This window comes from Orbilia oligospora (assembly GCF_000225545.1).
Source record: "Orbilia oligospora ATCC 24927 unplaced genomic scaffold scaffold00188, whole genome shotgun sequence".
In the NCBI taxonomy this organism is placed as follows: Eukaryota; Fungi; Ascomycota; class Orbiliomycetes; order Orbiliales; family Orbiliaceae; genus Orbilia; species Orbilia oligospora.
This window is the reverse complement of record NW_011645745.1, coordinates 432,173-454,740: the sequence shown is the minus strand read 5'-3', so window position 1 is coordinate 454,740 and position 22,568 is coordinate 432,173. Positions and strand designations below refer to the sequence as shown.

At 45.3% G+C, this 22,568-nt stretch overlaps 5 protein-coding genes across 5 annotated transcripts; 3 read left to right on the top strand and 2 right to left on the bottom strand.

Annotated features, from left to right (window-relative positions):
* Window positions 1–3,199: 3,199 nt before the first annotated feature.
* AOL_s00188g140 (uncharacterized protein) lies at window positions 3,200–5,691 on the top strand (the record flags this gene model as incomplete). The annotated part of the gene is made up of 3 exons (XM_011128388.1): window positions 3,200–3,343; window positions 3,402–3,643; window positions 3,705–5,691. 3 exons carry the CDS (start codon window positions 3,200–3,202, stop codon window positions 5,689–5,691), a joined length of 2,373 nt encoding a protein of 790 aa, XP_011126690.1.
* Window positions 5,692–8,605: 2,914 nt separating this feature from the next.
* On the bottom strand, window positions 8,606–10,107 carry AOL_s00188g139 (uncharacterized protein; the record flags this gene model as incomplete). The annotated part of the gene is made up of 6 exons (XM_011128387.1): window positions 8,606–9,166; window positions 9,226–9,321; window positions 9,426–9,586; window positions 9,671–9,759; window positions 9,826–9,843; window positions 10,028–10,107. 6 exons carry the CDS (start codon window positions 10,105–10,107, stop codon window positions 8,606–8,608), a joined length of 1,005 nt encoding a protein of 334 aa, XP_011126689.1.
* A 1,700-nt stretch (window positions 10,108–11,807) lies between these two features.
* Window positions 11,808–13,982, bottom strand: AOL_s00188g138 (uncharacterized protein; the record flags this gene model as incomplete). The annotated part of the gene is made up of 3 exons (XM_011128386.1): window positions 11,808–12,937; window positions 13,011–13,785; window positions 13,890–13,982. 3 exons carry the CDS (start codon window positions 13,980–13,982, stop codon window positions 11,808–11,810), a joined length of 1,998 nt encoding a protein of 665 aa, XP_011126688.1.
* A 1,504-nt stretch (window positions 13,983–15,486) lies between these two features.
* On the top strand, window positions 15,487–16,107 carry AOL_s00188g137 (uncharacterized protein; the record flags this gene model as incomplete). Its single annotated transcript, XM_011128385.1, has 1 exon — window positions 15,487–16,107. The coding sequence occupies one exon, from the start codon at window positions 15,487–15,489 to the stop codon at window positions 16,105–16,107; it is 621 nt and encodes a 206-aa protein (XP_011126687.1).
* A 1,971-nt stretch (window positions 16,108–18,078) lies between these two features.
* AOL_s00188g136 (uncharacterized protein) lies at window positions 18,079–20,449 on the top strand (the record flags this gene model as incomplete). Its single annotated transcript, XM_011128384.1, has 6 exons — window positions 18,079–18,527; window positions 18,591–18,609; window positions 18,664–18,867; window positions 18,925–19,141; window positions 19,217–19,986; window positions 20,060–20,449. 6 exons carry the CDS (start codon window positions 18,079–18,081, stop codon window positions 20,447–20,449), a joined length of 2,049 nt encoding a protein of 682 aa, XP_011126686.1.
* Window positions 20,450–22,568: the final 2,119 nt, after the last annotated feature.

Below are 22,568 nucleotides of genomic sequence, written 5' to 3'. Positions count from 1 at the left end.
CGAGTCGGGATTCAGTCTCGGACAACGGCACACGTGCATGAAGAAGTCACGTTGACTTGACCAGGGCCGTTTTAGACGCTAGCCATCATATTTATGAACACAACAAATAGCCAAATGGTGGAAAATATCTTCACCATTAGTTGACGGTGTTTGTAATGATTCTGTTGGGCGATTGGTGATAATTATCAGCACACCATTAATAGAGCCATAGTCGGTTGGCCAGCGGCAAGCTTTCGGCACAGAAGGGGTCCACCACGCAGCTTGGCACGTCCCATCGAAGTCTTCATCCCAGCCATCCCGTCCGAATGAATGAAAAAAATAATAATGAAAAACGAAAAACGAAAAACGAAAAATGAAAAAATTGAAACCTCGCTCAACGCAGGAATAGTCAAGTTGGGATAAGGGGCAACATTTCAGGGAAGCCGTGACCAAAAAGCAAGTCGCTAAACTGTAAATCGCAGGGGAAACACGCTAGAGGAGTTTTTTTGGAGGGTGAGACACCCGAACGAATAGGAGTCGAGACCTGTCCGTTACCCACTCCCATTGGGATCTTTGTATGAAGGCTGAGGTATTGCAGCGGTAGATGGTACTTTTGCATCGACCAGTTACTATCTCAACGTGGGAAAAAGAGGCGTTTTGGTCCCGCAGGTTTAGTTGGTTCCAGATTGGAAGTAAAATCGTGACTTTTGAGGATAAGTCAGGGGACTCAACATGCATATAGACGATGCTGGATTCGAACGACCTTGAAGGAGGAAAGAAAAATAAAAAAACGTGATTGCATCCCAACCAGGATTAGTTATATGTGGGGAAGATGATAGCAGAGCAAATACATACGCATAGACACCTCAGCAACCGGTTCCAGTCCAGTCCAGTCCAGCGGTGAGGTCAAGGTCTGCACCATGCATAAGTCGAGCTCGAATGGAAACGCTCGCTTTCGATCAATCAGCGATGGAAGCCAATGAGAACCATCGTCAGGCAATGTTTTGATTTCTAGCTGACCCAACCTCTTAACTTTTGGAACCTAACCACTGTCAGTCTTTTGATTTCTTAAATATACCATCGCGAACATATCTCACCTGATTGAAAAACATCGTCGTCCATCCATCGTCCATTCCACCGGCCACTACGATCAGTCTAACCAGCTCTGCACGACCTCCTAGTACACTACCGTTACGTAGTAAAGCACCAGAGAGCCTCGTCGAGAATTGTTTTCTTCTTTCCTGTCGAACCCCTGGCGAATCTGTTTGAGAAGAGAGCAACTTCAAATCAAGAAACTGGTAAGGGGACAAAAAAGAGGAAATTACAAGCCAGACCAGGTTAGTAGGTTGCTTTTTCTGATTCTCGGGCGGCCAAGTCCCCTCTCGTTTGTTTCTTTTGAGCCGTCCGTTATGGATTGGCCATCCCGTCAAGTCAAGTCAATCCAGAAGCACCGGAGCACTGAGGTGAGGGTGTATGGGCACTGGCTGTCGAAGGCGTTTGGTCTTCAAGGGCATGGTTCGGGTTATAGTCCTGGTCCCTTATTCAGAACGAACACCCCCCCGACCAGACCAGACCAGACCATGCCATGGCTGTCGTTATTATAATTTGCAAATGCGTTGAAATCAATCAGTCCAGGTCGTGTCGTATATTAGGATATTCGAGACTTAATTCCTCTGCTAAGAGAAACCATCATCGACGCCGGCCATAATTTCTTTTCTCCCTCCTATTCCTGTATTCTATCCGCCTTCTCTTCCCTTCTCTCCTCCTCCACCATCATCTCTTTTCCCCTCTTCTTCCTCTCATCCCCCCTCCTCGTAAAGTTCATCCATTACTCTTCTTCTTTCCTTTATACATCATCTTTTCCTTTCTGTCTTTTTTTGCAAGTTTTGGTCGTTCATTTTGGTGTAATTCAGGATATATCGCATCGTATCGTATTACAGGGTGCAAATTCAACTGCAAGGAGTTTCCAACGCACACAGTCCAGTCGCAACTGCATATTCCTCCTCCTCCACACACTACTCCGACGTTCTAAGACGCCGCCTCCTTGCGTCAATCCGCACTCTCCCTGTCTTCCGCCCTTCCATCTCACACTCTCTCCATATCTCAACGTCAACGGCTGCACCGAGGTGACTCGACCTGACAATACATTCTCTTGCCCGACCTCCCGTGGAGAGACTCGCCACCTGTCAACTTGAGTCGAAGGAGACCATTCTTGCCGACTTGTCTGCCTGCCTTTTTATTCCAAGAGCAGAGCATCAGAGAGAGACACAGACACAAGGATTGGAAAAATATATATAACTTTTAGTCGCTGCACTGTTTGCTTTGCTTTGTGCTTAAAACCTCAGCCGACATCTCGCTCGTTCCGCAAGTACCGATAAACCGCGGACATTACCACCCAAGGGTCTCCTAATAATAGTCAGCAAACAAACCGAGATCCCAAGTACTTATATATCCGTTTCTGTGAAGCGGGCGTATTCTTTTTATAATTCTGGCTTGAAATTACACGCATTGGGATTTCGATATACTATCGATCCTGTACTCTTTTCCTTTCAATCCCAATATATCTCGGCTGTCGTTCCAACCAGGTTAGTGGATCTGTACTTCTTTTTTCATTTGATACTTCCTTCTTGTACTCGTCGTTACAAATTAGTACCACGAGGGCGGTCAGCAGTATAAGCAAAACCTTGTAAGACCCAGATCAATTTTTGGGGAGCCGATTTCGAGTTCCTGGAGGCTGAACGGGGCGTCTGGTTGCGCAATTCTTAAGCCTGCCGACCGCATTTCTTCAAATCTACACATTCCCTTTTGTTTAAGGGGGCATTCTTTCTCCTCATCCCCCCATTTCCAACTATCAATAAGGGTTCTATCGTGATCCTTATAAAAGGTGTTGGACGCCTACAAACATAGCTCCCATTTTATCCGTTGGTAGACCGAAAACTGGTGGTTTGACAATCATCGTTCTCTCAAGGACGCTTCCGATTGCCCGTTTCGTCGATCGAAAGGCTAAATCGGGGTCACTTGGCTGGTACCTGGTCGTGCTAGTCAATTGCGGTTCGCCGTACTGACACTATTTCCTTCCGCATGGAAGAACGGCTGAGAGCTCAATTTTCTTTGTATGTTTGTTGGTGATGCTCAGGGGGATTGTATTCTTTCGTTGATTCTCATTTTGCTTTCATCGATACTAATGACGCTTATTGCAATAGAACGACTTTAATTCACAATGTCTCTTATATCCTCAGGGAACACCCTGTCCCTGACGGACAAGTTCGATGTCCTCAAGGATATTGGTGATGGAAGCTTTGGTAGTGTTGTGCTCGCCAAAGTGCGTAGCGCCGGCAGCAGTGTTGCTCGTCGAGGCAGCGTGGTACGTATCCATCCATTTTATTCATTGCTCTAGCGTGATATTCTAACAGTTAGAACAGGTTGCAATCAAGACGATGAAGAAGTCATTCGAATCGTTCGCACCGTGCCTGGAATTGCGAGAAGTTATATTTTTGCAAAAACTTCCTCCACATCCTCACCTCGTCCCTGCCTTAGACATCTTCTTGGACCCAACAACAAGAAAATTACACATTGCCATGGAATACATGGATGGTAACCTATATCAGCTTATGAAGTCCAGAGACCATAAGTGCTTGGATCAAGAGAGTGTCAAGAGCATACTGTAGGTCTTTTTTGCTTTCCGGTTTTGTGGTGGTAGAATTCGATACTAACAAGGAATAAAGATACCAAATCATGTCAGGCCTAGAACACATTCACGCGCAGGGGTTCTTCCACCGTGATATCAAGCCAGAAAACATTCTGGTTTCCACTTCAGCTGGTCCTTCTTATGATTCGAACGCTCCTTTCAGGCGATATTCGAGCATGACTCCGCCTGCTACCCCTGGTGCCTACACCGTCAAGATCGCTGACTTTGGTTTGGCAAGAGAGATGCACTCCAAGGTTCCATATACGACCTACGTTTCGACAAGATGGTACAGAGCACCAGAGGTCCTTCTCAGGGCGGGTGAATACAGTGCACCTGTCGATATTTGGGCAGTTGGTGCTATGGCTGTCGAGATTGCTACACTCAAGCCTCTCTTCCCAGGTAGCAACGAAGTCGATCAGGTCTGGAGAGTATGTGAGGTCATGGGAAGCCCAGGAAACTGGCAATCCCGAAGTGGAAGGAAGATTGGTGGTGGCGAGTGGAAAGATGGTATCCGGTTGGCACAGAAGCTTGGTTTTTCGTTTCCAAGGATGACACCACAATCGATTGAACAACATTACCTACCTTTATCGCAATGGCCAGCTTCGCTTTCTCAGTTTGTTACATCGTGTCTGCTGTGGGATCCAAGAGGTCGACCAACATCGACGCAGGCACTCGCTCATGAGTACTTCGTTGACGCCATCGACCCCTTAAAGCCAAAGCCAATTCCTCAGCCACAGACCCGTGCTCTTAGAAGCCGACAGTCTGAACTCGCCCGCCCATCAATGGAGCAGGTCGCACAGCCAACCCCTCAATCAAACCTCAATACTAAGCATTCTTGGTTCCGGAAGTCGTTTGCTGGCACTAACACTGCATCGGTGGTGCAAATCTCAGCTTCTACCCTACATTCTGAGACTAAGGCTAGCCCAAAGATAACACAAACTGAAATCACAGCACCAACATCGACTCGCCAGCCTGTTGAAAAGAGATCGACATGGCACGGTCTTCGTGGAACTGGAGCCCCAATTCCAATTCTTCCAACAATTAGGCCCATCACTCCTCTATCGGATACTGTTCATGCTCAAGCTAACAACCACGACCATACTGAAACCAAGCATCTTACTTTTGACGAGAAGTCCGGAAAGAAGCTTGGAAGACAGCTATCGACAAATAGCCAACAACAGTACACGAATCCTGCCCATGCTGCGGCACTATCCTCGCTGAATGGTGGACGGGGTGTTATGTCGCCACCGGGAACAAAGGAGGGCATATTTTCTCATTTCCGCAAGAGGGTACGAAGGCTATCTGGAAGAACATCAATCCCGGTCAGCCCTGCTGACGATATCGAGGCACAAGTTGGGTGCGGTCCGTGGTCGTCAAACAGGTCGTCAATGATTATCGATCAAGTCTCGAGTCCGACAGGCACTTCCTCCGGCGACTTTAAGGAATCCAGCCGAGAGTACGCACCTATCCAGGTTTCCGAGATTCCTAATATCGCCGGTCTCGGCAGTAACAATCGACACTCGCGGACTCAACTAATCTCGCCACCTCCTAGCATGAACTCGCAGATTAAGAGGAATCCGTCGTACCCACCCAGAGTCGAGCCACAATCTCAGTTAACCTCGTCGAATAGCAAGGCCCGCCGACAAATGGCCAGAAACTCTGCAGCCCGTTACGAAACCCCAGACGAAGAAGAAGAACTCTTAGATGAGGTTCTTGTTCATGCGGCCAAGGCCATGAGAAAGCTAGAGCGAGGATCGCCGGTTCTGTCGCAGCAGGGAACACCTGAGCGCACCGTTCCTTCCCACGGCTACCCAACTCCTCCTTCTCACAAGCAGCAGAAGCCACAGCTTCAGGTTGTAAGCATGGGTCTCCGAACAGACGCACCATCCAAGGGACGAAAGCGATCTGGTCAACGTAACTCTGAAGATGACAGCCCGATCCCCAAGTGGAATTCCCCACTTCTCGATAATGGAAACTGGGCTGCCTCGGCCGCCGCAACTGCCTATGCTGGATCGAAACGGTAAAGGTTTTGCGTTCCGTATGTACACTTTCCTCTGCATCCCACGACTCATGAAGCCGAAGGACGTCCTTGCACATATTTTTGCACATTTTCACATTTCCTTTGTTCATGTACCTTGATATTTCCAACACCTTAGACATTTGTGATTTTACCTCGAGTTTTTTCCATATTTTCCAGCGGTGGGGGTCTTCATATTTTCTTGTTAGCGAAATTCTCCTTTTCCTCATTTTTTTTGCACTAGGGGTTTGCGTGTGCTCTTTTCCCTCGTCTTTTTACCATCATATATCTGTTTGTAATAAACGTCCTAGAAAAACATCACCCAACAGACACGAAACTTCGAAGGTGGAATACGGCTACGAACGATCTTTGTTTTTAGAACCGCTTCTTCACACTCCTAACCACATGTCTTTGAACTTCCCTTCGCACCCTTCATTTTCACACCAAAAGAAAAACCAACGTCCTTTCACTCACTCTTCCCCAGGCGGTACCAAAACAAAAGCTCTTTCTTGCGCGGGGATCCTTCGAATCGTTTACGGAATTCAGGGTTGACACTGTGGTGGTCCTTTTTTCATTATCAAGATGCATAACCAGAAGAAGTCCTAATATTTTTTTTGTATAAAACAACCTCACTATTTTTTGTCTACACTCTTTTAATCATTCAAGCACGCGCAACCCCCCGTCTAGCACATTATAACCCTTTGTATTACCATTCCCCAAAAAACCACTACCTAGTACATCATTGGATCAGAAAGCGGGATTTTTACTTTCTTTGGCGTTCAAACCACTCTTTCGTTGCCTCTCTTTTTTTTTGCAGTTGTCTTTTCCTTTTTTTTCTTTTCGTTATCGTTCTCTTTTCTGCATTACCACCGGTGTTTATAATCGCTTTCCATTTTTTTCACTTTTTCTTGACCTTCGTTACTCCGATAGCTATTTGCATATTTTGCACTTCCTTTTTAAACTCTTTTTTTCCTTTGTCAATTCCTTGGTCGATCCCTTTTTATTGATTTTCCTTTTTCTTTTGTATGTAAACATCCCACACCCCCCTTACATCGATTATCTACATTCCTCTCTCAAGTGCGTTTTTCCGTGCTCCCCTTTGATAGGATGTTTCTTTTTTCTTCTGTTTAGTCCTCTCAAAAAAGCGAATTCCTTTTTTTTTTTTTCACCTCTTCTTGCCTTAAGGCGTTTCTTATTTTTTTTTTTCTTTTTGATATTTTATTTCCTTTGTCTCTCAACTTCAGCTCTTCGTCTCACTCACTCACTCTCGTTTTTATTGACTCATCATCTTCATTTTATAAACGAAAGAAAGGCCGTTATTTATTTTTTTGTTTAGATAGGATATAAGTACACACATCGTTTAGATAGACCAGAGCGAAAAACTCCCCCCCCCTTTTGTTTTTTGAAGTTAGTTTTTCTCTTTTTTTAGCAGCGGAGGGGAGAGATGGAGAGAGATGGGGAAAATAATATTAATTTCTGAATCTGAATCTAAATCTGAACTATAAATATATATATAACCAATTAACAACCTAACCTACTTACTTTACTCTTTTATAAAACAAAAAATATTTTGATATCATAAAGTTCTGTGTCCGGACGGACGTCCCAGGAAATTTGGATTTTGGTTGGATGAGAGATAACATGCATATGATATGCAAGTGGTTGTTATATAGAAGAAGGGGAGAGGGGTCTAGATCACCCTCACTTCAACCCCATCACATATCCACCACACACATACACACACGATTTTTAGAGTTTCGAATCCACATGTGTTGGACCTGACGTCTATTCATCATGTGTAACCATCGATCAAACTCTCAATAGACTTTTTCCCCTTCCCTTCCCTTCCAAAAAAACACTACCACCCTCGAGACGGAAGGAAGGAAGGACGGACGGACGGTGGAGATCACCACCCTCTCCCATGGTTATTCGTAGCGTGGACTAACAATCAATCAATCTAAAAACTTAAATATCACATAACATATACCCTCTATGGGTCTGTAGATCTAAGTGTACACCCACCAATCTAATGCAATACCGCTCGATCCCCGTCGCCAAAAAACAAAACAAGATGAGACAGGGTTTTTTTTTGTTTGATTGACGCTCGTTAACGATTTTTGTTCTTTCCAACCTCTGTATTCACCAGTGAACATGTGCACGTGTATAGACCATGCGCATGTTCCGAATCAATATTCGCAATATACACGAGTGATCTTCCATCACGTTTTCAGCATTATATCAAGCCGTAACTGTAGCCTTTAATAACACATTTACAAAATCCCTAGATGATTATAAATAAGTATATAAATGATCGAAGAAAAGAATTAACATAGAATCAAAACTTCGCATTAACACCATCGTTCGTCTATCTAATCCTCCCCGAAAAGCGGATTTACTAAAAAGAAACCAGAACCTAAGAACTAAACCCTCCTTCCCCGCCCTTCACCCGTCTATAGTTGGCGAAGCAATGTTGCCGATAAACTAACAGAAGGAAGGAGGGGGAAGAGGGAGAGGGTCTAAGCTACAGGACGCAGGGGATATACGAGAAACTGAGCAAGGAGAATATACTCGGTTCCCCAAAGACTGCAGACCTGCAAGGCGTATGTAAGGGATGGAGTGGGGTTATCGATCGGGGTCGATGAACCCCGTAACAAGGAGCGAAGATAAGAACTTCGCCCTTCCTTCCTTCGATCCCAGATCGTTGAAGATGGTGTCGATAGTGTGAAACAAAAAGCAGGAGCAGATGATAGTAAGAAAGAAGCATGCAGGAGGAAAGCCACGAAACCCCTACCAGCTAACACCTAAAACCAGAAGAAACAGAAGAACAAAACACCGATAAACGCCATCCCTTAACTCTGGGAGCGTAGGTGGGGATAAAAATAAGAAAAAAAGAGGCAGAAAGAAAATGTGAAAATAAAAGATCATTTATAGTGCCTAGACCAAGGGTCATCGTCAAAGTCTGTCCTAACGGTTTTCTTCCGATCCGTCCATGTACTCGCACTAGAAGTAACAGACCCCTCGGCATCATCATGACCGTCGTCAGACCCGAAACCATTCTGACCCTGACCTTTCTTCGGAACTTTGGTAACCCTGGCCCATCCGTTCTTGCGCAGCTCTGCTCCCGTAGACTTAGGTGGGATGGAGCGAAGCGGGGCACGGGAATCAAAAGTCTCGGTATTGCTGATGCTAGATGGGGCTTGTGGACCGTTGGCGTTTCGAGGAGCAGAGTCATAAGTCATTGTAGTCATGGTTTCGGACTGAAGTTGCTGTGGAGGCTGGCGAGTCTTCGTAACCCACCCGTCTGCCGCCTGGGGAACCCCAGGACGCGGTGTTATCGCAGACCCAGTAGCATGTTCGAGGCGGTTTAGGTTGGCAGAAGTAAGAGTATTAGTGTGGATGCTAGAACCGGCATAGCTGGTGCCGGCGCGGAGAACAGTGTTGGTGTTCCGGTCCTCCTTGTTGCCAGTGTCGAAGTCTACTTCCTACAAGTTGGTTAGCATCTGTTCGATAAGTAGTAGAGTTGATACTAGGGTGGGCATACATCTTCTTCATCATCAGATGAGGCATAGTCATCACTGTCTGGCATTTCGAGATCCGGGGCAATGTTCGCCTGCTTATTGATACAACCTTTACAGCGCTATACCGAAACCAATCGCAATCAGCATCAAGTTCTTCTTATCCATCACCATCTCAATGATAAATGCCCCAGCTTCACCATGATTCCAAGAGTAGTGGACTCACAGCGGTATCCGGATTCTTCCTTTGGGTTCTTGCAAAGTGATCAAGTCCATTGGTTTCGCCACAGACAATGCAGGTGAGCTCAGTAGTCTGGTCGGCGGTGCATGTTTTGCAGGTAGTTCGATGCGACGGTTTGCCTTTACCGCCACCGCCAGAAGCAAATGCTATACAAGAATCAATCCACCAAGGTTAGGTACCTAGTTCTAATAGGATTGGTAAAACGCGACTGGAACAGAAGGAGAACATACGCTGATAAATGGTACCCTTATGCTTCGCTAATTGACGTCCAGAGTACTGGGTGTGCGGTTTGTCTCGACGACAGACATAGCAAACAATACTGCATCGAACCTCTTAGCAAAAAATGATCCATCTCTCTTAACTAGTCCCGACGATTGCAACCCACCTGTCTGGTTGTGAAACTCTATGCCAGAAATAAAAGTATCAAGTTAGCAACAGCTCAAGAATTCCAACAACCTCGAAAACCGTGTTGTTATTTGGGAATTTAGAGATCCCGAACAGCTAGCTAGCCTGTGGCAAAGTGACAGGGGTAGCTAGCTACTTCGAAAACGAGAAGACGACGACGAGAAAAGCAGATCAGCACATACCTTCCACCACTATTGGCACCTTTACCAAGACCCTGATTGTACAGGTTCTTGCCGACCTTTGGCAGCTGTGGAGGAGGCATTCCGACGATTTCGAATGTGAAGAGCAATTGATGCTTGAGATGAGGGAGTTGAACGTCGATGCGAGATGTAGCGATATCTGTGAGTAGGTGATGGCGTTGGGGAGGAAGTTAATGCCGGGAGCACCAGGGAGGTGAGGGAAAGGAAGAGGAGGAAGAGAAGAATGTGGGGTGGTCCTCCACCAATTAATAGAGGGTACTTATATATACGACCTTTTTCTGCCACAGAAAAGGTTAGCAAATAAAGACGCCGATTGAGCACTGATGCAAGGATGAAGCGGATACCTTGAAGAACTAATTAAATTCTTGGTTTTTGTCTTTTTTTGTACTCTTGTGCGGAGTGGATATTGAAAGAAACTCTGGGAGATAGGTTTGAAGCCTGACCCTTGAAGCCGAATGTTGCCTGAAATCTGTTGGTGTTGTTTGAATACTGTGGAGCACTAGCTAGCTGCCAGGTAGAAGGTAACAACCATATCGACATCTCCTGAGAATCAATCCAATCAGAGTGACGTTTCCTGTGCCAATATCATGAATTGACCAAAAGACCGCAAAGATGACAGCCCTCTATGTTGTGTGCCGGCTTTGACAACGGATAGTTCGATGCATATTGGTATCTTCTAGAAGTTTGCAGTGCCAGTTGGTGGCCCGTAGACTCGACTCGCATGGTTGCACCCGTGTTGGTAATACATTGCAGATACCAACAATCAAACGTAAACCGACCAGCCGGATCAAATAGAAATGTTTGAAATGCTGTAGTCTAGTGTAGAAGCTTCTTTTTGTGTCATCTGTAGTTTGAGACGAAGGAATGAGCTGGCTGGTGTAGTAATTTCGCGAGGTTCGGGCCGTAGGACGTTGATGTTCAACTAAAGTTGGAAGATCTCGGCCTTTCTGCTGACGCAGATATGAGAAAACGAGTGCAGCGTCTAGATATCAGAATACTGTTTCTGGTGAATTAGTTTTTGATTAAAACCGTAGAAGCACACGTGGGAAAATATGGCAAAAGGTATGTATATAGATATGTGGAGGATAACACTGGTGGTCATATCGATATATCAACCAAATTGCAGAGGACCTGAACTGTAAGGCGGATCCATGGACCTGATGAAATTCGAAAATCAAGACTAGTTGATTGAGCAAAACGGGAAAACACGGTTTCTCGGGTGCGCATACGATGGAAGGGTGGTGAAAGTTTTAATAGTTCATATTGTATTAGCGGGTGATCTAGTGCTATCTAGATGAGAAAAGTAGCTACATGATCAAGGTTTCAATGATTATAAGAAGGAGAGAAGAGGAATAGCTAAGGACATAGCGAAGAGGGAAGGGTGCTTTAAGGCCTTATGCTATGAGGATAAGAATTGAAGCGGATAGAAGGAAATGAAACCATAATGTATTAATGCACCCGCTGATGGTTTAATAGGGGAAGAACAACGTAAAAGAACCAGGCCATTAACCCGTTAGTAACTGCAGCTTGACATAAAAGCAGACAGTATTCACATCAGGTTCAAGGACCTCGAGCTAATCATAAACGAAATAAAGGTATGATTAGAAAGAAACAAAATCCCGTTAACGCCGGCTTGAACAGATCAACAGAGAAGGAAAGGAATAGGAAAGGAATAGGAAAGAATCCAACGATCCAGCAACAGCCGCCCATCACTAAGGAAGATATGGATAGGCTATGGTGTTCGATGAGAAGTTGAAAATAATCAACGCTTCTTTGCGTTGTCAACGTCCTCTTCTTCATCATCCTCGTAGTCATATGTCTCCAACTCCTCATCGTTAACAACGTCCGGCTGGTCCCAGGGACATTCCTTATTGATAATCTCATCCTCAAAAGCATTTTCGATATGCTCCCAAGTCATGGTAACATCATCCTCGAAACCAACAACACTGAAAGGAGTTTGAGCGAATCGTGAGCCTGGATTGATGACATCAGTGGTGATGTAGCGGGACATGTCTGGAGCTGGGGTGAGGATTAGAAGCCTAGTATAGGATGTATTCTTCCTCAGCAGCTGGATGAGACGTAGTGCACAGCATTCTTTGGAAGTACTGATGAAGATACGGCCTTTACCATCCTGGACGATTGGTTTGTCTTTGTTTTGTGGCTTAATGAGGTAGAAGGTAACCCTATTCTCGTCTTTCAAGAGCTTCTGTCTCTTGTCATCTCGCTGGACATGTTGATTTTGCTGCTTTTGTTGGTTTGATTTTTGTTGATTCGACTTTTGCTGATTTGACTTCTGCTGATTCGACTTCTGCTGATTTGGCTTTGCTGGCTTAATAGCACCGATACTGGAAGAAACAGGGCTAGAAGGACCAGGGACTTCAATGGTCTCATACGCCTCATCTTCATCTTCGTCGTCTCCTGACGACCCAATCGCATTCCCGTAACGGGGGACAACTTTTTGGACAATTTCGGGTGGGCTTCCGACGCCACTACCTGGAGCGCTATCCTCAAGATGAGAGTACTCCTCGTCATTGTCAGATTTGAGATTTTGATATCTGACACGTTTGGTAGCAGCCGAATCAACTGATTTAGCTGACTTAGCGGGGGCCGACTGAAAGGGAGCCGGTTTGGGAAAAGCCTTTGAAGTAGAGGCAGTTCCGGTAGGTGAGGCTTTAATAGGAGTTGGCTCTTTGGAAACAGGCTTCTTCGGAGCACGTGTAGTGTGAGAAGCTGCGCTGGAGGCAGTACTGAGAGCTTGAGGTGAAGTTACTTTTCTAGCCGCTTTTTTGGCTTCAGTTTGGATAGTATGTGTCTTCTTTACTTCCTCGACAGGAGAAACAGAATGTGACTTCGATGCGCCTGAAAGTCCCGTTTTGGCGGTCTCCGGAGAAACTGTAAATCCAAAGTTCAGCAATGCATAACATGATACTAACGAAAACGCAGACAAGTTCATGGGTAAACATACCATCCGATAGTTCTTGAACATCCTGGGCAGCCTTTTCAGCAGAAGGGGGGGCGGAGAGAACATTAAGCCTAACGCCTCCGCTTGGCTCATCTTCAGAATCATCGGATTCAGAATCGATAGAGAGCTTGTCTTCATCCTTAGTTGGTTGTACCGCAGTAGACTGGCGGGCGGTGGCTGGTTTCTCAACAGCGAGCGTACCGATCTGTTGTTGTAACTCCTCCAAGACCTCCCTTTCTACGGCGGGATTAACGAAACCGTGTCCCATGCCGGCTGGTCCAATGGGAACTGGGAAGGTCGACGGGTTGGGATTCAAGTTGCTAGGTTGGCGGGGTATGTGTGCCTGGTAGCCCAACCTTATATTTGAAGGTCTGGGGTTCGCAGGCCTGGGAATACCCCTCTGCTGTTCAGATGGACGGAGGGGAGCAATAGATGCCTCTTTCTCTGTCGCAGTAACTGCTTTTTGAAGAGTACTGGCAGGAGTAGCAGGCTTTGCATCCGCAGCTTTGATCTGAGAAACAAGCATAGGTAGAGAAGCAGGAGACTTACCCCTCTCGATGGCTCCAAGAAACATGTTAATGGATTCAATAGAGGTTCCATGCCCACGGGCACGCGAATGCAAGATCCATGAACCATCGAGATCAGCAAGGTATCGCTTTCCAGGTTCGACAAGCTCTTCCCAATCTTCCCAATGGATGATGACCATGGTACGCGTGTACATGGTGATTACGGGAGCACTGCCGCAGTTTGTACGACGTCGAATGACCTCTTCGAGAGCCTATCATAAAAAAACGAACGAAAAAAGATGCAGAATGAGATATTAGAGATCTGTGTTGATCTATGCGTGTATGCATTGAGGTGTAGGGGTGGTATGATACATACTTGACGGACTATTGCCTTTTTCATAGGAACCATGAATGGGATGGGGGTAGCCCCATGGGCAATTTGAAGTTCGATGGCGTGTGGTTTATCCATGGTTGTTACTTAGTAGTTTTATCTTTCGATCAAAGCAATGTTTGAAGCTTCACGAGGTGAGAGATGAGAGATTCGAATGGAAAATGGGGTACAAGAAAGCCTTGTAAGGAGGAGTAGAGAAGAGGATTAGGAGGAGAGGTTATGGAGAAAGCTCATGAGCTTCCCTATGCGGGCGGGATAGGGTTGATGAAGATGGAGATAATGGAGATGAAAGGAATGAAAATGAGGAAGAAGAGGAAGAGCCGTGAAAGGAAGAGGAATAAGAGCTACCCAAAGGATTCGGTGAGGGAAAATAAATTGAGCAATCAACTCTACGAGGGCAACTAGGAACAGTGCGGAGGGGCGACGGTCGGTCGGTGTCGACGCCAATTCCCGTGACTGGTGAACGAGGGTTTGCAATCCATATTGGGCGGGGGAGAGTGCAATGAACCTCCGCCCAGCCTTTGTGTGGCTTTAGTACAAAGGACATTAAACCGCTTGTTTATGATATTCGGAAAGATCATGATGTTTCTAGAAGTGGTTGTCTTTTTTCTCTAGTAGTCCGATATAAGATATATTAACTATATTAGTTCAAATATATTTTTTTGCAAATTTAATAGCCGCATCGAAGTACTGGAGCTCGAGATATGGAATAGACTTATGTATTTTCCAAGGTCTGCGATGAAAGGGTGGAAGGTTATTCGCGAAATACTACACGGTATAATTTTCGCATGACGAAAGTCGAGGTTTTATTAGCTGATGCTAAGACCGTTGCATTCTCTTAGCGGATGCTAATATTTCTGTATTCTCTTAGCGGATGCTAATAACTCTGTATTATCTTAGCGGATGCTAATACCACGATAGTGTTTTAGCTCAAGCTAAAGCCGACATGGTAGTCCAGCTGCAGCTAAGAATATCGTAAATGCGAAATACTTCGGCAAGTCGCATTTGCGACAAACCTAGCACCCCAAGGAAATTTTATATGCATGGAAATCAAATTTGTTTATATACAAACCTTCCGGGTTTGCTTTACTTTAAAAAACTTAATTTCGTCGAGTATCTCAGACTAAAGAGCTGATCCTGAACTCGAGGAGTATGCTTTGATATGGTCTTGTATACAGTCTGTTGCATATTTCAAGCATGCGAATAGCTTGGTCTGTGCCCGAGTGCTATGATATCATAAAACATCAAACCCTGTGAAGATCTTCGAAACGAAGGCAGTAGGTAGTATTCTTATCGTATATTATGTTGGTTGTATATCAATAATGAGGGATGTTGAGGAAAGAAGGGGTAATAACTGAAACAAGTTGACGATACAGAACAAAAGCCTCAATGAAAAAGAATATAGTGTCACTAGTTCTCAACCTCGAATACTCGGCCTCTCCACCTTGCTATCGATCCAAACCATCAAAAGAAAATCTTAAATTGAATAAATGTGGTCACCCGAGGGTATCGTGATAGACATCTCCTCTCTTTGACTCCACATCCTTCCTAAAGAATTCTTTTTTTTTTTTTTTCAAAAAAAATGACCCGGCCAATAGAACCCCTCCACCCCTCTCATCCAGCCCACATAGTCCATCATCAAATCTGCAACCACATTCTTCGTCGGATCTACAAACCCTCACCTGATGACCCTTCCCAAACAGGATGTATCTGTTCCCACCCACCTGAAGAAATCGTCAGACCGATTTGCCTCGAACGTGGAGGAATCCCCTGCCGCATTGACGAATTGACTTATGAAGTCGCTTCATTGCCAATAGAGTGTAACTCCTGCGCTGAGAGGAACAGTAGTAGTAGTAGTAGTAGAGGGAGTGATGAGGGGAGTAGTGAGGGTGAAATTATGGCAAAGGAGAGGGGTGGTGAAGGTGTGGTGAAGAGTGGAAGAAAGAGGAAGGGGAAAGGAAGGGTTAGTGGGAAGACGTCAAAGAGGGTTGGGATGTCACATACGCCGGCTACGAAGTTAGCTACGGGATTTGGAGGACTAGGAATTGAATCTCCTTCGAGTGCAAGCTCTGGATCTAGCTCTAGCAAAAAGGAAAAGAGGGGTAATTCCAAGAGGAGATCGAAAGAATCGAATAGACCTAGAGATACGGAGGAAGAGAAGGCTTGGAAACAGCTTCGGAGTGGACCTGTTGGTGGGTTTTAGAAGTTTTAATTTCAGAGGTTTGTTTTTATTCTTTTCTCTTAAAATAAAAGAACAGGAGGAAAGAAGAAAAGAAAAAGAAGAAAAGAAAACGAAAACGAATAATACCGAATCGAACGCGACAGATCACGAATATGCACGATGAGGTTTCGGGGATGCTCGCTTTATGTAAGTACATAGTTGAGGTATCGATATTAACCCTGGAAGACCGAGTATGCCCGACGGATAGCTGTTGCATTTTTGGTGTTGTATGTAATATAGCCCTGCATGCTGGGTTCACAGAAAGCACAGCATCTGCTCACCTCGAGCTCGAGAGAGACTGCAGTCTGTGCGGCAGGGCCTCGAAATTATCTGATTGGTCGGCAATCTAAGCCGACAAGTCAAAGGCATTCCTCTCCTCCCGCGTCCAAAAAAGCTTCCCTTTTTCGGGGTTTCGGGGTGACGAAGCTTCAATTGATACGGAGCACTTACTATGTCAGTACTTACTGAACCACATGCCATAAATATATAAGCCAATGAGGATCCATATACGTATGAAGCAAGGAGAGAGCTCGAGACAAGCACATCATATGCACGTTGAATGCACCGAAGAGGAATATGCATGACCCCGAAATGGGGATTCCTATCTGACAAACCTGGCCTAAGTGCTTCACCAGCCCCGGTGCCTGAGAGATGAGATTCTGGTTTTTGATCTTGGAATTCGGATTCTGGACCCTGGGTCTTTATCAGAACTTGCCAGCTACTTACCAAGATCCAGCGTCGGGACCCTTGGCCGCAATCGTGAATAGCCATAGCCGCTCGATCGATCTGAAGTGTCATGTCCTCCCCCAAAAGCATTATACCCGAGCTGTTTCCACTCGAAAAAAGGTTAAGGGAAACCTAGGCTGTTGGCTTCCATTCGGGTGTTTAAGTTGCATTTGCTCCCCAGTTTTTCCCAACTATCCGTTTTCCCTTTCTCGATCCCCATATTCAAAGTAAAAAAAAAGGTGGGAAGGTTAGAATCGAATTCATCATCATCAATGCAACCAAGATCAAGATCAAACTCCTCCGGTTCTCGCATTTGTTCGGTCGGATTTCTCCTCTCGTCCTAGCCAGGCCAGTCCAGGCACGGGTGTGCTACCCAGGGAAGTGGTTCTGCCTCTTTTTCTGGTTGTGGTTGATACGATTCGAAGCTCTTATGCATACCAGCGCTATTAACCTTGATGCCCGCCTTCCGAAACCCTTTTTTTTGAGATCGTAAAAGTTCGCAGTATCGCGCACACGTTTCGGACATCCTCGGTCGATAGATCCACAACCACTTACATCCCCACCCCCCTCCTCTTACATCCGAAAAGAGCAACAACCACCATCACCTACAGCTTCCCACCCCACCAATGACGTTAACAGTTTAACTCGTATCCCTGCATTTTCCCTTTTAACGAAACGTCTGAGGAACATTATCAAAAATATTACAGGGAAAAAAGTAAAAAGGGATATAGGTAAATTTAAACCTTGACCGTTAATGGGCAGGCCATGCCGAACGCCATGGATATTCAACGGTTGGTCTCGAAGTCGCAGCCGACTTCTGGGAATCAACACCACGGGCACCACCGTAACCCGCAGAAGAGAGCTGCGGATTTTTCTCCTCCTCCCGGGTCTAGTTCTTCTGCAGCTCTGAAGGATAGACCTAGTAAACGTCTTGCTGTATGTGCAATCTATATATATTTCCTTGTCTTTATTACCCCCCCCGATTCCCTCCCTCTTCACCCATTCCTTTTTTTCAGGCCCTATCTAAATTATATATATATGTTTGTATCCCCAAAGATATACACATACTCGAGTGCATGCAGTGCTTTGAGTAGTATATATATACATATATGTATACCGCCCTTTCGCCCTTATCCTCTTGCTATATAAAAATATATCCAAGTGCACTTCAAGTCCAGTGCATATTTCCCAAAAGGCTTTTATGAACATCCAATACTAAAATAAACCATGGCACCCATTGAATTCGTCTCCAATATCCAGCTTTCCTGCACAAAATGCCGTTCGAGAAAGGTCAAATGTGACCGCGTTCAACCATGTCAATCCTGCTGTCTCCGCGGAGAACCCGACCAATGCAGATTCCCTAGTTCGGAAACCACAGATTTAAATGCCGTTAACCAGGCGTATGAGATCAGAAGGTTAAGAAAAGAGTTGGATAGTTGGAAGGCAAAGTATACTGAATTGCAGGGTCAGATGTTGCCGTCCGGGCCGGAGGGAGGAACAAGAGATGCGTTTCCAACGTTGGAGAGTTCAAAAGACAGTTTACCGTCTCCGCCGACTTCGAACGCAAGGACAATGTCGATTGCGTCTGAAAGCTCGACTGGTAGAAGGCCTGCTCCTGGGGCTGAATTGGCGTCGGTGGACGAAAAGTCACACCTGCACTTTGGTGCACCGGGATTGTACGTGACCCTTCTCGATACTATAACTATCTTACTAGGCAATTTTACCTAACAAATCCATAGGACAACAGTTATTAATGAAGTAAGGAGATCCATGCTATCCAATTTGGCTGAACAAGACACTAACAAGAAATAGTTTACAAATATGCATGTGAAGACATCTGCTGCCCAAATACATCACATCCCAGAGGCAATTGATATCCTTTCGGCACGGTATCCTCGAGGTTTCCCCTTTCCCACATTATGGAAGGCTGTCGACGGTATTGCGGGCATCTGGACTTGTCTACCACCCGTTGACGAGGTCCTTGCCTATGTCGAAGCCTATCGACAAAGGGCGCAAGTAAGGCATTTTACCTCCTAAGCAAATGGAAACCTTTTCTCTAATGGTAGAATATAGTGTGCTTATCCTTATATCTATGCTGAATTACAAGATGATGAGGTATTGAGACGCTTCTTGGAGGGCGGTGTGCAGAATGCAGAGCAACAGCCAAGTCTCCTTGCCCTCGTTTTAATAAGTATTGCTTTGGGTATACAATGTTCGGTCTACCACAGAAGAGGACATAAGTGGGTCAGCGGAGCTATGGAGGAGGACCGTCGATTCTCAGAGGTCTACTGTAGGTGTTACCATTAACACCGTTACGTTATCTACATGAACGCGTCCGAATACTAACTAAGACGTATGCATACAGTCGCCGCAGCATTCCAAACACTACGTATCATGGGTTTCTCCGCCAGACCTGATGCCTTAACACTCCAAACCCTCCTAATGATGCTTCCATATCTCACAAACAGCGGTAGATGCTGTGACGCCTGGGTAGTCCATGGCATGGCAATCAGAGTAGCTCAATCAATGGGCTACCACCGCGACCCCACCTTCCTCCGCCCTTCTCCAGCCCCAGCAGACGCCCACGTTCGTCGAATCCTTTGGTGGTGGGTTTTATACCAAGACGTCCACCTCTCCATGATCTTTGGCCGTCCTCTCGGCGTCTCCGGCATCGGTGATGTCCTACCGCCAGAACTTGTAACCCCAATGCCGACTACATTTAAAGAATTCGTCATGCCGTACACTGTTTTAATGCGGCAAATGCTTTCGGCGGATGAACTAAGCACTTACAAAATCGACGAGATTACCAATGGTGCCCTAGGGCTGCTTGCCCGTCTCCCGCCTGTTTTGCAGTTTGATCCTGAAACCTGGACTCGTGACGACTTTAGCGGTCCACCATGGCCGAGGAATATGTTGGCTGTATTACATGCTTCGAAGGTGCATAATATGGTTATATTATTGAATAAGAGGAGGAAGGATATTGAAGCTAGGGAGCAGAATGGGGAACAAGGGGTTGGGTTGCAGAGGATATTGAGTAGTTGTAGGTTGATTTTGAAGTGTCAGGAGTTTATGCATAAACATGCAAGGCAAGGGCTACTATGCTGGTTCTCGAATCAGTGCTGGTTTAATGCTTCGGTAAGGCTCTCTTTTCCCAAAGAGCTCAAATTTAAATACTTTACCAAGCTAACAATGTAAACGATATATATAGATGATATTGGGTCTCAACATCCTCGACCACAGAGAATACCCAGAACTAGAATCCGACAAAGAAGAACTTCGAAAATCCTACACCAGATTCCAAGACGAAGCTTACCTAGGGATCCACGAACTCGCAGCGATAGCCGTAGAACACCTCGGCCGCATGTTCCAACAAGTCGGGATCCCAATGGAAGGGATAGAATATACTAGTCACGCTACCAGCGATACAATAGATAGTGAAGCTATGGCGGCAGCGGCTATGGCGGCGACATTACAGGCAGCGCCTGAGAGTGATATGGACTTTGGAGGGATACCGCAAAGTTTTGGGTACGGACTGAGGATTCCGGATACGTTGTTTAAGAATGGGGATATATGTAGTAATTCGTGGCATCGGGTGTGAGCCACCGATGCACCTACATAAGATCATATATATATATATATATATATATGATGGTCGGTAAGCATACATGCATCTGGGGAGAAATTTGATCGGTTATCGACGACTTTCCCTGAACATGTGATGATGATGATGAATTTATTCTTACATGGGGTATTACGGGCGTACACAAAACAGTGGAATCACTGAAGGGCGGATCATTTGTATTTGACATTTTGTCATACTATACCATATCATTATCTTTTTCTTTTCTTTGCAGTTTTATTTAGCCTTTGAAGTATTTCCCTTTCTCTCTCTCTCTGTTCTTTTCATGGAACCCTCTTCCTCTTGGGCATTAGCACTTCCTTCCCCGTTTCTTTCTTTCTTTCTTTCTTTTTTTAAGATGTATACTCAAGGTACGCAAGTGCCTAAGTAGCGAAGATTAGCTACATGTATACAGCGATCGAAATGGACATAGGATTCGGGATCAGGACAGATGAATAAACAAAATAACATGGTCCGTTGAAACTTGTCCTGTTGGATATATCAGTTTTCCGAGATCTTTTGGACACTATCCCTATAAGTACCTAACTTAGCTACTTAGCTATACCTTTTGTCAAGCTCGCCTAGTTTCGGCGGGAGTATGCACACTTTGGTTATGGTTGTAACGTTATTAATCGACCGGGCTTATAAACAAGGCCAATATATTTCGGTCTGTAAAGTGTGGGATACGTACGCCACAGCGATGCTATAGCTAGTGCTATTATCCAATGAAATAGACTCAATCAATCGATCACATAGACATCGACGAATTAGAATTGCTGTATGTATACGCGTATACGTGCACAATCCAATTGAATGAATTCATGAAGATTCTATACATGTATACAAGGTGGTATACTTGACTCCCCTATTGATATTGTGACACAACCAACCATCAATCAATCCGAAGCAATTGTAATTGTAATTGAACCTAGGAAGTACGAAGTAATATTAAAGGGACCTGTAAGAAGTATAAAATATCCCCACCTTTTTGGCAGCTCGGTTGGGTTCAGCCTCAGCCGTGTGCATGGCCATTGCATTGGCCTGGTCGTGACCAACGAGGGAGAGCAAGCTAGCAAAGCTAGATCCCATATCCTGCATCGTATCCCTTGGAACTCAAACTGACGGGAAACGAAATTGATTTAAAGAGCAACCGCAACCGCAGGCAACTTTTTCTTTTCTTTTTTTTTTGGATGTTATCTTTTTTTTTTTTTTTCTTAACCGTTGACCGAAGAAATTGACCAATTGTGTGGCTGTCAGTGCCTATATACTCGAGGTATATTATAGTATAGCTAGTAGGTAGATAGTACTTCTGATGTTTAGTCTGTCCGTAGACGGATTCGATTGCATGAAATGATGTATGTGATCAGGTATGTCGAGTATCCGTACATAAGTACTTACATACTTAAGGACGTACAGGGAAGCTCAGGAGGGGGACGGTAGACCGTACTATCAATACACACTTGACCCCTCCTTTCTTGTCATTCTAATCCCGTTCCGACATCGATCGAAACAATCGCAACGTCAAGAGATCTTTCTATACAATTTTTACAGCCTCATCGGCTTCCCTGTTCTCATTATTGCATTGTCGTTTGTGAATTGTATTCGTATCGGACGAGGCTATCAACAATTAACAGTTAACAGTTAACAGTTACAAACCCTGGCCACATTTGTGCCGGATCCAGCAGCCTCCAACCTGCAGCCCCGTAAACCCACAGCCGGACACTGACAGACACAGACACAGACAGACACACAGGAAAACAACCACATTCTGCCTACCATCCTGCCATCCTGCCTGCTTGATTGCTTGCCATCCATCCATCCATCCATCCATCCCATCTCTTCGTTTTATCTTCTCTTCTTCCTCTTCCTCTTCTAATCTCTCTCTCTCCCGTCACCATCATCACCATCATCTTCTCTATCGCATCGTCGTCGTCGTTATCGTCGACTTTCCGTCAAACTGTCATCCCGTAGTCACGTAAACACTCCCCCCAATCCCAGCTCCGAAAACATCAAACCTACCCCCAACACGGACCTAACCGCGCACCTCCCATACTTACCTGGCTCCTTTCCAACCCCGACCGACGAAGAAACCCCAAAG